We start from the raw sequence: 17,230 nt of genomic DNA on the forward strand, positions 1-17,230 counted from the left end.
GGACTACCACAGAGATGAGATCTGTATCTGTACGTGTAGGGGAAGCAGTGTCAGGAGAGTAGCAGACTCCTTTCAGGGGTTTATCCAGCTTCTTAAGCAAGCACAATAATGAACATCCACACTTAGGTAACAGTTTTCTCCTAAAGAGGAGAGGTTAATAATATTGTGATTGCATAAGCTGCAATTCTAATTAAAGAGTATCTTGGCTATATTATTTAAATAAACGCAATTTTAGTCCAACGTTAAAGTCAGTTCTGTGCATCCTTAGAATGTCACTGATCACACTGCACTGTATCGTTGTCCAAAGTCACAACATAGTTTGTATGTAAAGTACATTGAAGAAAATCGCATCTTTTACCTGAGAAAATCCTGATGTTTCACTAAAACTTTTGCATACTACTACTGAACTATGAAATAAGTAATTTTCATATTCATTTTTGGCTACGTAAACTAAAACTCAGAATTAAGAGACTTCCCCAAGAATAAGTTAGGACCCAAACAGAGAACTGAATACAGAAGTTACTGCCTCTCATTAAGCTGCTCTAATCACATTTCCCCATCAGAAAACATATCTGATCAAGAGCATAACTTCCGACTGATTTTATTACTTTCCTCCTTTTAGGTATTTGCACAGCTCGCTTCCACCGTAATTCAAGGAACTTCACAAATGTTAGTAACATGACTACAGAGCACCTCGGTAATGGAGACGAGCATCTGTTTTATCCATGGAGGAATGGAAACTTGACTTATCCAGGGACGCAGAATCAGTTCTGCAGTGAAGCTTGGACACTGTTTCATAACAATACTTAGCTTTCACTTTTCACTGATACAATCAACCTTCAGTTCAGAAGTACCTCACTGTTTTGCTTTTGAGTCATTGCTAGCAACATCCTGTAACAAATAAGTATATTTGTTGGGAACAGCAAAAACTAACTTTATGAATTTGATTATATCCTATTTTACAGATGTACAGTCAGTAACTAGGTACAATTTTTGAGGAAAAATGGTCTCATTTCCCTACTTCAGGGCATGGGTCTAAAAAATGGGGTTGATTTCAGTTTGCTGAGTTTTGGTGTACCTCTGAAATCTGAAGCATCCTCCCTCACTGGGGTACCTGCTCTACCCCACAGTGCCAGGCTGCCTCCAGCACGATGACTGTAAGGCATCTCTCTCTTCAGCCGGGCGTGCAGATAACCAGAGGAGACAAGTACTGGCAATTTGGAGGGTTTTCATCCAGCCTTCCGTCCACTTGCAGAATGTGGATCTCAGCATTATTTTGCCTCAGAGGGACTAAACTCGGTCTTTCAAACCCTGGAGGGGTGTCTCCAGCACCAAGATGTGCATCATTTCAGGTTAAAGGCCTTCCCTGAAGGCAAAGCACCGTGCTGCGGGGAATACACGAGTACGAAGCCCAGTCATACAATAGGCAAGAAACTATCAGGTCCCTGCGTTGGGAGTGGGGGAAACGAGGGTTCTGGTCCCAGTTCCCAGTGACCACTTTTCTGTGTAATATAAATGCATTACAAACTACACACCTACCTCAGGGAACAGGGTCTGAAAGCCATGTTGCAATGAGCAGGCCCTACCCCTTCTTCAGCAAAGGCACAGACATGAAACTGTTATGAATAAAGGTGCTGCCACCAGAATCCTCGCATGGCCTCATTTTCAGGAGCTTCCAGGGAATGTATGGAGAGCCCAGGTGCCCACCTCCATTTCAGTGGGGGTCCCGGCTAGGGACAGACCTCCCCTGCCTGAGAAGAGACGTTTCAGCATCCCTGGGTTGCCACAGTTGAGTGCTAAAGGAACTTCAGTGCTGATAAATGCCTAAGCAGGTGCAGAGAGCTGCTGGTATGAGCTGAAGGCTCAGGCGGGATTTAGGCAGACTGGATTGCACCCCAGTTTCTCACAGCTCAAGCGGCAGCATGGACGTGGGTGGCCCCACCCTTGCCTGAGGGAAGGGAACAGCCAAGTTCTCCGTATCTCATATGGCATAAGGAACATGCTCCTTGTGAGGGACACTAAGGTGTTAACCCACCACAGCCACGTTTGCCGGACAGCAACTTATTTGTGCTGCTGTGTCCTTCATCTCACAATGGGAATTTGAGGCGCGCGTGTGTGTATTGCATATACTCATATTTAAATTGCCAAAATGGTTGTCCTGGAATTAAAATAATAAATATATATAAACACACATGCATACACACATATATAAATAATTTTGTTTCAGGTTAAATTTACATTATCACAACTTAATATGTTAGAACGATTCCAGTGAGTCAGTAATTCCAACAGTCTTTGACCTCCCTCTCTTTTCAATGTATAAAGTATCTGAGATCCCCAGCTGCTCTGCAGCTAAGTAATGCTGCTATCCTTGAAACAGATGTTTCTTGAGATTGAATTCATGTAGTGAAAATAAATTAACATGTGTATATAAGAAATTATTAAAAAAAAAAATCCTTAAAGGTCACTAATAAGCAAGCAAACTGAAAACAAACAAACAAAAAGCCTTTAATTGAGCTGAAAACTTATGTAGCATCAGTTAGCTATAGGAAAGACAGCGATACGGAGTTAAAAGAAATTGTCATAATAAGGCAGTAATTATTTAGTCATGAGAGTTACTTTCTTTTTTGTTCCATTTTACTGCTATTAAAATAATCAGCCATAGACTATGTACAGCGTTCAAGTCACTGAGGTGTTCCAAGTCAGTATTGAGGGTTTTTTTAATAAAAATTTACATAGAGTATATCTACTCAAATCAGGCATAGAATTTCCCTGCTTTAATTTTGCCCCCCTCATGACACAGCATTAACTTGCTTTTCTTTTTGATCAACTTTTACAACAACTATCACCGTCTTACACTTCCTCGCAATCACCTCCTAACTTCATCAGAATAAGATAATGAATTATGCAACAGAAGATCAAGCTGGAACCTGAAGATCAGCTGTGTAATTTACACAGCTGCTACCTGCACAAAGCACAGAGGTATTCGAAACGACTGAATCCTAATTCCTACGTGGTCCAGGCTGCACCCAACTGCAGTATCAGCCAATTAATCCGCACAACTTTGAAAACATCTCTCCTTACCTTGCCTCTCCTTCTCTACAGTGTACTTCAATTTTCAGCAATCTCAGTTAAAAGGAAGATTATTAGCAGCAGAATAATACCTGCCTTCCTTTCCAAACACACATACCTGAACTTACACTAACAGTAAGCCTTTTAACCCATTCTTATGAGACAAAAGGAGTAATATAATCTGTATTCTGTTCTATAGGTATCAACATAATTAACAATAGAAAACTCCAATTCTACTTATTATCTGCTACCTGGGCATAAAACATATGCTCTAATCATGTATTTCACACATCAGAGACTAAGAAATTTTGAAAGAATTATTTTAACTGCAGAATTTACAGTATTCTCACTATCAAGAACATACTGTTAACATTGTAATATAAATTGCCTGCAGATACAAATTGTACCAAGATTAGTAGTCAGCAGCAACTACTATGAGAGTATGAAAATAATTTTTATCAGGAATATATGCAAAAAGGTTTTGGCAGCATATTGTCTTTCAATATTTCTGTTGGAAATATTAATATTTACAGCACCTCTTAGAAGACTTTTTTTTTCCTATAGAAACACTACTATATGTGAAAAAAAAGCAAGACATAAAACAACTGTACAAAATAAATAAATTAAAATGCCTCATCTCCCATTATGTTCAGTGCAGAAAGACGAATTTAACAATTGGATCACAAGAATACTCCACAGAATACTGCAGCAGTTTTTAGCAGATACACCCTCAGGAGTATTGTTGTAAGTAAAGATTGTACTAAAATACTTAATTTGGCTACAGACTCAGTAACTTGGTTATCACCAGCAATGAAACTATGAAGGCCCACTGATGGCATCCACAGAAAAAGTCAACTGGTACTGCAGCAGAATTCTTACTACAGTTACACTGCTTCTAAAAAAGACACTGGTGCCTTCCCAGTCAGCCAAGGTGTGTATTCCCAAACTGTAATCAGTGCTGTACACAGCAGTCTATGTCATCAAGTACAAAAGAATTATTTTTTTTCCCCTGAAGAAAAATAATGGAAGAACTCGATACTCTGCTCAATGGTTATTCATATAGGTTCATCTAATCACATGAGTACACTACCAGGGGTCAATGATAATAGAGTTGTCCATCTGGGGTACAGCCAGGACCGAAGAAAAAAAAAAAAAAAAAGCCACAACTGTTTTTGAGTGAGCTGTGGGACACAGAAAATGCCAACAGGTGACCAAGACCACAACAGCTAGCAGGGAATACAGGGAATACTTCTAGAGACACAGCGTGAGGCCACTGAACCCACATCCCAGTCACAGGAGAGGATGGGCATCTCCTGTTGCACCAGTTTCTTCTATTATTTCCTGAAAACACTTCTATACTCACCTAAACCTCTCAGCGCTTGACTGTTCCACAGCTCCAGCAATAGCGTACCAGTCCCACAGATGAGGCTCAATGTCCCCAGCATATATTCTTCAAGCACCCACCGTAGCGCACCATAACTGCAGCAGAGGGTCGGGATCAGAGGCACAAGCCGCAGACCAAACCTTCCACCCACGGAGCCTGAGGCAGTAAGGAGCAGTTCCCACAACCATTTGTGACATACAAGTGACCCTGCCAGTGTTTCCTTTCCATTTTGGGGCACAGTCAACCAGGTTTAACACTTTCAGTTAAGCCAAGTGGGTTGACTTTAAATTAAGGTAGGAGCGCTCATATAGTTAGGCTCTGTTACAGTTTAGGAGACAGGTAGCTGCCAAAAGGCAGCACAGCGTGGCGCTCTGTCATGGCTGAACTAATTCCACTGGCTGGTGACACAGGTGTGTAGATAAGCGTGAAAATTGCACATGGATTGAACAAAGGCAAATTATTTAAAGTTTGGTAGAAACATGAAGCAGCGGGGCCTGGCCAAGCTTATGCTGCTGTACCTAACACAGATGCGACAATGACTTGTTTGTTAGCTGATTTGTCCTGCCAGAGTTAGAAGTGCAAGTGGATGCCCACACTGACACAGCGTGCTATTTACATCAAAATGGGCCTGTGCTCATCAAAGTGGTGTTTCACATGCCAACTCTGAACAAGCCCCAGGGATCAATGGAAAACAGATTCCATGGACAAGAGCATCCAGCACTTGTGCTGCAGAAATGGCAGGAGAGTCCTTGCCCACTCAAACTCTAAATCTGAATGGGGCAGTTCTCAAAGCAGAGGTACTTTATCCATGGAGCTGCTGCCAATGACCTCCATTAATTCTATTTTCCCAAATATCTACTTCATTTGAAAACTATTTGCAGAAAACTAAAATGAAACCTATCTACATACACACACGTGCGCACTTTCCTAACTCCTTAAAAGACTAACTCCTACCTTCCCTTCAGAGTACCTGAGAAACCTTTCCCCCCGGAGAATATTTCTTGGAAAGCACAACATAATTCATCTGCATTTGTCAAATTTGTTGAGTTGCTTCTTTTGCATTTATACTTATGTAAAAACATTTGCAGTCACCATGAGGAAACAAAAGATCATCTTCCCTCACACATTTCATTTCTGCAATATCACACTTCCCTGACATATAGGATATAAAATAATATATTTGCGTGTGTATTTGCACATCTATGTAGAAAAGAGGTCATAAATCACATCATCTAATTTCAACACAAATTCCATGTTAAAGGGAATTGCAAACTCACGAAAAGATCTTTCCTTTTGAAAGGATCATGACAATTTAGTTACTTTATCAGTATTACACAATACTTCTGGAGACTGTAAAGAAAGAATAAAGAAGTAAACTGAAATTTTGAGAGGGCATTTGGAGGACAGACTACATTTGCCAAAATGAAAGTAGAGTCCTCATATCCTGACAAACTACAGAGAGTTCAGGACAGAGCCCTACAGAGATCTAGGTTACTTCCATAAAGACTTCCATTAATATTTCTGAATAGACCTAAAAAGCTTTTAGATGCAAATCCCACCTCTCTTTAAAATTAAATATTCGTAATAACATTTACCAAACCATTATAAACAGAGGAAGCCCAAGGATTTGGAAAGGATTAAAATAATGATTTGAGAGCTATCTCCTCTGCTATAAAAGCACACGCATGACAGCAACAGAAGGAAGCTGAGTACGAGGTATATTTCTTTTGAACTTTTATGATCTTGCTGCACTGGTCTGTTGTTCAAGTCAAGCATCATAAGAGATTAAAATATTATTTTAAATGAAAGATGTTGTTAGTGGAAATTGTATAAAGTGTCAAACATCTAATGTCAAAATCTTGGACTGACACTGCTGCCTCCTCCCTTACACTCTTCCAGCTCACTTCCCTACTGAGTCTCTTCAGCAACACCATTTCCTTCAAAGTCAAGTTAATAAGGTCTTAAATGAAATATCTGTGTTCTAAAAACCTAGCTGGGATCCGAAATGGATCCTGCTAAACAGTGCAGAAAAACTGAATAAAAAGAAATATTTGCAATTTCTTTTTTTTTTTTTTTTTTTTTTTTTTTACTTACAAGTGTTTTGTTTTGTTTTTCCCAAAATAAGAAGACATCTACTGCAAATTCCATTTTGGATGCATACACTCCAGAGATTAATATGCTCCCAAGTTCAGCTTTTCCTATCAGTTGGAATTTGCCAGCTCTCCACGAACCCTGAGAGGTTATGTGGAAGTTGAACTCTTCTCACTAATTGTACAGTGAATCTTAAAAACCTGTTCCTTACGTTTTCAACGCAAAGATTAAGTCAGGGTAAGGATCTAGAAAGGTATCACACCCTTCTTAATTGTTTACCCCCCTTGCAGAAAAGCACAGTGTGATTTTGTAAATATATCCATCATGTTTCAGAGGAATTTTAGCAAAATCTCCTCAAAGTTTTTGTACTGTAAATATAAAAAGAGTTCCAGCAACTCACTTCTGTGGACTTGGATTGGCCCACAAGAGCCCACAGGTTCCCACAGTAAGGAACATGCCATAGAAAAGCTAGGTGTTACCTACATACCACATGATTCAAAAAAATCCAATTTCAACAGTAACTTACAGGTGTTAAAGACATTAAACATACCAGCTTCTACATGAAACATCTATAACAGACCATGTTTGCCTGCTTTGCCAAATTAGACATGTTTTTTCCACCATCTATTATTTACATACATTTTGATGAGTTTTAGCCAACAAACACAAATTTTGGGAATCCACATGTCTATCATGTCGTATCATACTTGTTTTAGAAGTTTATGCAATGTGCCAAAAATGCCTGCAGATTAAAGAAACTATGCACAGCAGATTACACAAGAACAGCCTGTCATTCAAGAATCCTACACCATCCTGAGTCTATACCTCCCTGTTTTCTGCTTGGAGTATTTTCTCTGCTGCTTTATCACTGATGCAACCAGAAAGAGTACTGTGAACAGTAATAATTCATGTAAGCAATAATATCATTTCCCGCACTTTTAGTTGGTTAAAAGGAGGACTACCTTGAGGCAAAATACACTCTTGAATTATGTACGGGCGGAAACATGAGTACTGCAGTACCGTGCAAATTCTGAATCGCCTGAATGACATTTTTTTTCGTTTACATTAGAAATATTTCAGACAGACAGGCTTTTAGAGGAGATTAAGGATGGAATTTACAGGGAAGCTTAATAGAAGACAGTACCTAAATCCTCTGCATTTTAATGGGAGAATCATGCCTCTTAGTTACAGAGCTATTTTTAAAAAATTCTATTCTGTAAAGCAAAAACTAATACAGAAGATATCTAACCTCAATAAACCACAATTTAAAGGACAATTTTCTGAACATTAACTTTTCACTGACTTTAGCCTTAATCTTCTTATTTTTTTTATTCAAAAAATTCAGAAGATATTTACATTCCAGATATCCTGCCAGCAACAAGTGGAATACATCCTGTTATGCATGTTTTCTATCAACATAGCGAAAGATCAGGGTAATCGCTTGAAATCCTTTGATTTCACTGCCAAATGAAATACTATGAAGATTAAGCATCACTACAAGCAGAGGTTGTCAACACAGAATTTAAAACTATTTGCCACCCAGTATTAGAACAGGTATAATAAAAATCAATATAAGTCACTTAACTATTCTTCTACTTTTTCATGCTGCCTATTTGAAAGCCAGTGGGCTTTCTGAAAGAACAGCCTTTTCATAATTATTAAAGTGTGATTCTTGTAAAAAGTGTTAGCAAAAAAGTTGGATTTTTAAAATAATTGCGTGGAACTTCTTTTCTCCATATTTATATTCATTCTTTGAAATACAAACTACTGAAAGCCAGATATTAACTTCACTTTGACAAACAGAATACACTGAAATAACTGAAGAAAATACAGAAAAAAGTTTTAACTTTTTCATATTAAGTTTTTCATATTAAATTGATGTCAAAAGTTTTCTTAGTGTAGAAAAATAAAGAAATTGGTCATCAAGTATACATGTAAGTAATCATGGGATACAATAATTGTGAATAATCTATATGGCCAAAAAAAGTATTTAAATTCACATTGATCTGCTTAGATTTATCAAATTACATTGCATAGCTCAAGAGATATCTTCTCATCAGGTAAGTTCCACATAGGTACAGTATATTAGATACCAAACTTAGCTGGAGCGTATACTGAAATACTACACTAATTTGTGCAGAACAGTTGACAAGATGTACAATGGCCTAAAGTTTGGAGTGGAACCCCATGGGGAATGACAAAACACACTTTTAACAAATGACTGCTGTATTAATAATGGCGATCTAGGGTATTTTTTTGTCAGTTAAATTGCTTTCAAGGACACATGGAATTAATACCATATATTGACTTTCACTACTCTTAAGAAACCTTATACTTTGGAAGAAGAATAGTTGCTTTCTGTACTGACAGTCTGTTCTTTTCTGTTACCAAGCCTTACCTTAGAAAAGGTAATTTTATTTTAACAGTTCACCAGTCCTAAATAAAATCACTAGGAACTAACATGCATCCATTCACACAAAGAGCAATTTGCAGGGCGTTAGTTTTCTTGCCTATCATATCTGACAGCTTTGCTTAATCTTAACTTTCCAAGTTTAAAAATCTGTATTTAAATTAAGCTAAACACCCTAGGAACACTATGGAAATTGTATGTCCTTTTGTTCTTGAAAACCATGTTCTACGCATTCCAGTAGGTTTGGAAAGTAGTAAACTTCGCAGCTTCCAGGAAGTAATTTTGATCTTAAACCCACAAGGGCACAACGTTTCCAACTCCTTGCATCCCTTTGACCGAAACCTTCTATTGCACTAAACTCAACTGTTTATTAATAGAGTATGGGTAAGAAGAAAACACCCTAATGTATCACCCAAGCCACAGCTATTTAGGCTAACTTGATACCTCCAGTGATACTCAGAGGGTCGGGGCTCAACTTAAGAACGTAAGAAGTATGTGGTTTCAGAAAAGAAAAGGAAAATTTAGATGTTAGAATAAATAATGATTTATAAAAACATTTTTCTACACATTTCTTCACTACACATGCTGATGTGCCATGACACCTCTATCTCCAATTGACACAGAACATAGTTATACATACCACAGTTTGGTGATTAACTTGAATCACTTCATCTCCAGCATGGATTTTCTTGCACCGATCTGCAGGTGACTGAATTTAAAATAAAAGAGATGATAAAGAATACAGTTCTTACTGGTCATCATCTCTCTTTCAGCAGTATGATTGCTAAGCTATGTAAATCAGGTTAGATGATAATTACATTCTACTGTGAAATAAAGAATTAAAGAAATATGTAATAAATCAATTCATTATTGTTGGAGAAAAATAATCTGCTATTGTACACAATACAATCAACTGTTAAGAAAGGTACGAATATTTTTTTTATTCGAGGATAACCAACTCCTAAGGATTTCTTTCCAATTTCATTCTGCCAAAAGAGTGCTTTAATCCGCCTGAAATCTCTTCAGTCTTGAAAGCCAATTTTTGGCTGAATTTTGAATCTATCAAGACTAATTAGCAACTCCTCATAAACAACTTGTGCAACATTCCCTTTTTGTTCTACAATGTTTCAATATCTTGCAGAGACCGTCAGTAAACTGCTGTCCTTCAAAGAGCACGCAAGGAGAGAGAATTAGGTTAGGTACCAGGTAGGAAGATCATGTAAGTTACATGGTAACTTAGTTTCTGGGTCATTATTAGGGTGAAAGAAATACAATCAGCACCAAAATCCTACAAAGATCAGACTTTCAAAAAGCAAAGCAGTTTTGTTTTTTGCTCTTGCCTCAAAAAAACCCACAAAACCCTCCACAACAACAATCCAAACAAAAAAACCCACAACAAAAACCTCCAACCCTCTTCCATAAAGTGACATCCTCCCAAAACTTTCCCATCTTCTGTCCTGTATATTTACAGTAGACCAACTGTTTTCTGAGGGAAATACCCCTACGTTTAGAGGAAAACACGTTCATCCAGCTTTTCACAGAGTAACAACACTTTGATTTTTCTCTCAATACTGTGGCTGCCATCCTATGAAGGCACTTAACCAACTTAAAAGGTGGAAGGTGAGACTGACAGTTTGAAAAAAAACAAGTTGGTCAGGAGTAGGTTTCTGAAAAGCTGCTATGAATTTTACAGAAAGGAATTAAGTTAAATTAATTTTCAGGTGAGATAACAGGTTGTCTACAGAATATGCTCCAGGCCTGAAGTGTGGACTGTTTGTAATAACCTACTACATCCCCATTCAAAATACATGTCCCATAGCTACACCATGACTTTCTACTACAATTGCATGTAATTCATGGCCTAAGTTAAGGACAGTGTTTAAATGGAAGATATCCAAGAGAAACACCAGGTGGAAAGAAGGGTCACTCGTGACTCAGTCCTATGAGACATTGTTCAGAACATCCTAAATCAAGCTGGGCTGGTAAAAGTGTAATTTTACTTCCATAAAGAACAGCAGCTCTGACTTTTTGGCATCACTTCAGCATTAAAGGTGTTGGCTGAGTGACTTGGGGAAAAATTTTAACACCGGTGTCTATGTTCTAACGATCTGTCTTTTGCCTGCTATTTCACTACTCACACTTACTCATTCATACCTCTATCTTCATAATCCTCCTATGTAATACCACTATTTTAGCTTAGATTTAGTTATGCCTAAGACTTTCAAAATGTAAATGCAAGTAAATCCTGTGTTGTTACCCTTGAACTCTACAGGACATTATTACGATACAAACTTTCTCTTGTATTGACTTCAGCACTTGCAGTTTAAATCTTGACAAAATAGGTGTTTTGTGTAGCAGTTTGCCAAACCAGTAAAATACGGTCTGAGAATCTTCAAATTGGAAAAGTCTACTTTAAAAAAAACTCATTGCAATTATGCTTTGAACAAACTTAAAAAGTGAGGTAAAAATCATTTATAAAGGAGCCTCAAGGCTCTGTTCTTACGAAGAGTGGCAACTCTTGTTCCTTATCGCTTTTTCTCCCAAGTAAAGAATACAGACCTTGCTGTAAAGAAATAGTATCTTTTGTCATCACTTTTTAAGGAAAACAGAGGAGAATTGACAAGCTCTTCCTTTTTTTAGACATATAAGCTGATCATTAAGCAAAAGGTCCATTCATGAAGTCCTACTATGAAGAACAAAGTGTGTCACATCACAGCTATATCTTCATTAGCTGGTAATTTGGTTCAGCAGGGAGCTGAACAACAGATGGAAGTACCTGTCACTGAGGCTCACACATCAATACCATACAAGCTATTCGGAATCTGCTTGGGATTTATTCTTCAAAATAGATTTAGTTTTGTCCTTTATGCTGAGTGTTATCTTTGTCCCATTTCCCCAGTATACCCACACTGTCTGAAAGACCAGTTTAGACCCCCTGGAACACATTTGATGCATGCCCAGAGCGGAGATTTTGGTGGTTTTTCTTCCAAAAGGCCTCTCTTCCCTGAGATCTAAAGGCACTCTGCAAACTCAACCAGTGCACAGTAAACAGGGACACTGGGAGCACCCCCTTCAAAGTTACACTCCTGCGGGAGATGCACTGCATGTACTACTTTAGAAAATGCTCTTTTCTATTGGAAAACCAAATTACTAAATTGCCTTATTTGAGGAATAGATTTGTTTTGTGAATTAAAAGAATCTCTCCAACATGGTCTAAAAGGGCTACTCAACAAGAAAGCTGTAATCTCTTGCTGGACCAATACACCCTTTAGATTTGCTACTTCCAAACAAAAGAGAGAAGATGTGAACCAGAAAGCTCAGCTTGCTCTAATGCTAAAGGACCACCAGAGAGAAGCCCCTACAGGGCAGTGACCTGTGAGGAACCCTGCTCTCTCACAGCTCAGGTTTCAGAGCTCAGCTGCTTTGAACTGCAGGGCTGATGTGCTGGGAGAGAGGATGCCTAATGCTGAATAGCATGATCCAAACTCTAATGGGCTTTGTAGCTGGACATCAAACATCTCAAATGGCAAACAGAAAAAGTAGAACTGTGGTTACAAAAACTGCTCTGTTACATTAATGTGGCAAGCACTGCCATGCTGCTCTGTTTAATCAAAAGACAAGTGCTTCTCCATGATCTTTCAGGAAAGTGTCAGACAAAAAGTCTGCCAATGTCTCACTTGGAGGAACAGAACTGGAAAGAAAAAGGCCACAAAATTTCGTTTAAAGGGAAGAGAATTTGGATTCTTACTGTTTCCTAGAAGTTAAACTGTATCACAGATAGTAAGCATGTGTGCTGATTTCGGTTGGGATAGAGTTAATTTTCTTCACAGTACCTAGTATGAGGTTATGTTTTGGATTTGTGCTGAGAACGGTGTTGATAACTTGGGGATGTTTTAGTTATTGCCAAGCAGGGCTTGCACAGAGTCAAGGCCTTTTCTGCCTATCACCCCACCTCACCCGCAAGGAGGCTGGGGGTGCACAAGGAGTTGGGAGGGGCCCCAGCTGGGACAGCTGACCCCAGTTGCTGGCGGGGGTTAAACCTCAACACCTCAACATCAACTGGTCAGATCACATCTGCACCTTGCTCTGGCCATGCTGCTTAGATGTCTCCTCCTCCCATCTATCAGACCTTTTTTTTGTTGTTTAAGGAAGCACCTAGCAACTGTGTGCTTAATAGAAGGAGACACCTTACTTTATCTAAAGCATTACTCATTTTCACAAATGCTTTAACACACAATGGCTTCTTCCCTAGACAGCAGACTGCAGTTTCTCACTGCACCCCCACGGTGTTACAGTGAGTGGAAGAGCCAGTAACCACAGCAGAAAAGTCATCAGGACGGAAGCTTCCTGACACGGCTTTAAATTATACTCATGAATCACAAAAGATAAAAGAATTTTGAGGGAACATATTAAGATTTTATTTTTATCTTTGCCCCTGGGAAATTAAATCCAATATTAGTAAGTCATGGAGAGAAATGGTTCCTTTTTTAATCTGAGAGAAATTCAACTGTAAAAACCATCCTCTTTCTTTTGTATGTTTTCTAGATTAAGCTCATTTATGGTTCTGTTGTTTTTGTTTAGTTTTGCTAATTTCACTGATGATATTTGTAGCTGTAGGTCTGACTTTCTAGAATTTTGATTTCAAGGTTGAAATTCCTTATGTTTTCCTTATTCTGAGACAGGTGGCATTCACTTAAGTTCTACAACAGATACTGTCTATCATGTATAACCCATGGACATCCTGCCCACAGCAGAAGAAAACAGAAAGAAGAAAGGCTATCAGATCGCAGCTCCTACGAAGGGATGAAAACAATATTCCTATTTTATTGAGATGTTAACAGAGCCTCACTGCAGATCAGATGCAGCAGCTGTAAATACCACGTAGGTAGTCTGTACTTTCCACAGTATGACACAGTAGCAGGACAAAATAAACATTTCTGACAGCTTCATTTTAAGAAAATGCCACCAAAATCTTTGAAAGAAATTGCCTAAACCATTATGGAACAGTTCAGGGTTGTTTAGTGCTTATTCCATGTTCATTGAAGATTATGCATAGAAGTGTTTCCCCCCCAAAATGATCATTTTGCCCACCTCCTCACAGCCAGCCAGTTCTCTAACTACAGTGTACAAGAAAAGGAGATTGTATTTCAAAAGGGATTTGAAACGTAGTCTATTGTTTTGCTTGCTGTTTAATACCTTCAGTGAGAATTAGTACACTGATAATAAGTGTTCTTTTCTATAGGCATTACTTGGAAGTTCATGAAGAAATACATGGTTATTTGTCAATGTGAAGGGATATCCTCATTTCCATGCATTTATTTATTACAAAATAAAGCTTGACAGATGGAAAACATAAAAGCTGTTTGTCTAATACTGCAGTAAATTCCAGCATATCAGCCTATACATAATAAAGACGTTTATCTTATATTGACAGAGCAGGATAACTCCAAGGCAGCTACTTCCTATCTTGACCAACTGCAGAATTTTAGGTGTCTTGCAAGAACAAATCAAAACTGATTCTCCTGGTCCTCAACTGGGAACAACTCTCTCAATTCTGAGGTAAACAAGCACAAGCGTTTCTGCTGTCCAACATGCTATTGGTCCTCATCAGCCAACTAGCACACTTTTGCAAGCAAAATATAGCCTGTAGCAAAGGGAAAGCATAGACCACAGGTAAGGTCAAAAAGGCTTCCAGGCCTGAACATACAGTATTAACAATACTTACATTTTCTGTTGTTCCAGTAATTACATGGAGACCATCATATGTTGATTTAATGTACATACCCTAAGAAAAAGACATCATGGGAAAGAATTTTTAAAGTGTTTCACAAACCATCACTGTCCAAACATAAATTGAATATCTCTAAGAGAAAAGCTTTTTTTCCTTTTTCTTTTTTTACTATTTTACTTCTTATTTTTTTTAAATTTGTGAACTCTTAATATATGCTATTGAGGAATTTGTCTCTGGATAGGAAAGTGCTTTTTGATACACTTCAAGAACAACAGCCCAAATGATTCTAGCTCTAATTAGCACACTAGAGCTTTTACCACAGTCACCTCCATAAATACTCCCCATTTTTTTAATATACTCCTTCAACTACAAGTATAACAACACCCCATTACGACAAAACCCAGAATTACAAATTGCCTTAGGATGATCGATACTTCCATTTTGCTTTGGCAGCTACAGAAGACTTTAAAAGATCTGGAGTCTCTGGTAGGCAATGCTGCAAACACAACTTTCAAACTGATGACCAATTCTCTGAAGTGTGCCTGCAAAATGGCTCTAAGATTTTCCAGTAGCCTCACTCATCTCAGTGAACAGTTCAGCTACAAAATTCAATGACGAAAACTTAAACGTCGACTTTGTTAGCTATCCCACTTCTTTCAAAAAATATGGACAAGGAGGGATAGTTTATGAACAGACAGAAGTTCCTGCATGGGTAGTCCAAGACAGTGTCTGAAATCTGTTTTTTCATCAAGTCATAATTCAAACAGTTTAACAGCATCCACTAAGGCAATGAGAGAAGGAAAAAGGAGAGATAATTGGCATACACTGAGCATTCAACATCTGAGGAATCTCCTTTCCCCCCACCTGGTTCACAGAAAGCAGGTAAATATTGAGCGCTTGAATAAACATTCTCTCCTTAACCTACTTTTTCTCCTTTTAATCAGAGTGCCAGAAAGAAGCCTGTTCTTAGCTGAGGAACCGAGTGCACTCAGTGGTGATTAAGTATGGCAATGAGACAAAGAAGAGGTATCAGGTTGAACTAACCTAACTTGGGACCAGAACTCACAGATGTTTTGGAAGTGGGAATACGGAAGTAACCCCCCATTTAACAGAGTCGACAATATTCCCAGTAGGAAAAAAAAAATAAAATAAGAACTTTACGAGTTTCTCAGGAGAGGGGGCTGAAAACTAAACTTCTCTTTCGCTCTGCACAATAGAAGAGAACAAAGCAAGAATCTCCTCATTACTACACAGAGAGAAGCCCCCAGCATCATCCTTCAACTTCCAGCTTCCCTATGCACCTTCAGCAATTTTTCCATTGATTGGCTCCATGCACGTAGTCTCCTGCTTAACTCAGTTATCTCAAATATAGAATGGCAATTTTTTACACATTTATCCTCACAACACCCCTGTGAGGTAGGGAAACACTAATATACACACATTTTACAGACAGGGTAATGAGCCACACAAGAGGCTGAGAAATGTTGCTATCTGTTATGTGGTACTCATACCTATGCTCAAACCACCAAAAATCAGGGCCTAAATCCCTCTCAGGATCCAGATCTAAGTGACCAGACCATACACCCTGCGACACGGCAAGAGCAAAGTCACGGTGACTTCATGGTGACAGGAACTGTAAGTTAGGTCCCCACACAGAGCAATTTCTGAGGAAAGTTACATCTTTGTTTTTATTGACAGTGAGTTACTGCTTTCAACTTAAAACATCAGGGCAAAAGCTGAGAATAAAGTCTCACACTTAATGGTTACACAGTGTTTAGTTTTGTGCAAAGCATTATTCTGAAGGATAGTAAGGTCATCCAAGTATCCTGTCGTGGCAGAGTGCAATTCACATCCAATCTAGTCTTTTCTACAAATTTAAAAGACTTTGGAAAAGCAAAAGAGGAGAAAGAACTTTGGCCTTCTTTAAAGGCTAAGATCAAGATTTTGCACACATTAGGAAAGATAGGGAAGAGCGAAGCTGCAAAAAAAAAATGCTAGATTATATGTATTCCATATGTGCAAATTAATAAGTGTTACACTAGTACCATGCCACATTAATTTTGCAAGAGCCAACATAATTCTGTTTACAAAGAAGCTTTTAAGGGGAGAGGTAACATTTTGCAACAGAAAGATGAGCTACCCTTTCACCCACGTTCCTCCACTCCTAGTTTTAAGTAAAGAATATATGGGAAATGGTACAGAGAAGAGAGTTTCTGGCTCACATTATTTGATCTGGAATGGAAAGAAGAATACCACATGTACAAGTCTTCCCCTCTCTGCCTCCTTATGGCTGCACGATACCAACAATGCTTCTAGTGACCAGGACTACAGGGGAGGTTGGTGTGTGCTGTTCGTTTGTACTGAAACAAATCAGCAGATACACATCTTGGGTATCCAAAGATAATGCCATGGTCCCTATGAATTTACAAGAATCAGTTAGGTCAAATAAAAGGAAAGGTAATTCAGTTAATAGGACTAAAATATCCATAAGGTAACACGCACACCACCCCCCCCCCCCAGCAAAACACAAACAAAACATGAC

General features: G+C 38.5%; 1 protein-coding gene across 1 annotated transcript in view; it reads right to left on the reverse strand.

Annotated features, from left to right (window-relative positions):
* Nucleotides 1–9,597: 9,597 nt before the first annotated feature.
* LOC104162406 (connector enhancer of kinase suppressor of ras 2-like) overlaps nt 9,598–17,230 on the reverse strand; it is a gene marked incomplete at its 3' end in the record, with an annotated part of 80,016 nt that continues 72,383 nt past the window's right edge. Inside the window, exons 7-8 of the mRNA XM_009701125.1 lie at nt 14,683–14,742; nt 9,598–9,666 (exon numbers count right to left, since the gene is read on the reverse strand). Coding sequence (XP_009699427.1) covers nt 9,598–9,666; nt 14,683–14,742 — 129 coding nt within the window. The remainder of the gene's footprint in view (nt 9,667–14,682; nt 14,743–17,230) is intronic.

This window comes from Cariama cristata, unplaced genomic scaffold (assembly GCF_000690535.1).
Source record: "Cariama cristata isolate BGI_N322 unplaced genomic scaffold, ASM69053v1 scaffold8260, whole genome shotgun sequence".
Taxonomy (NCBI): Eukaryota; Metazoa; Chordata; class Aves; order Cariamiformes; family Cariamidae; genus Cariama; species Cariama cristata.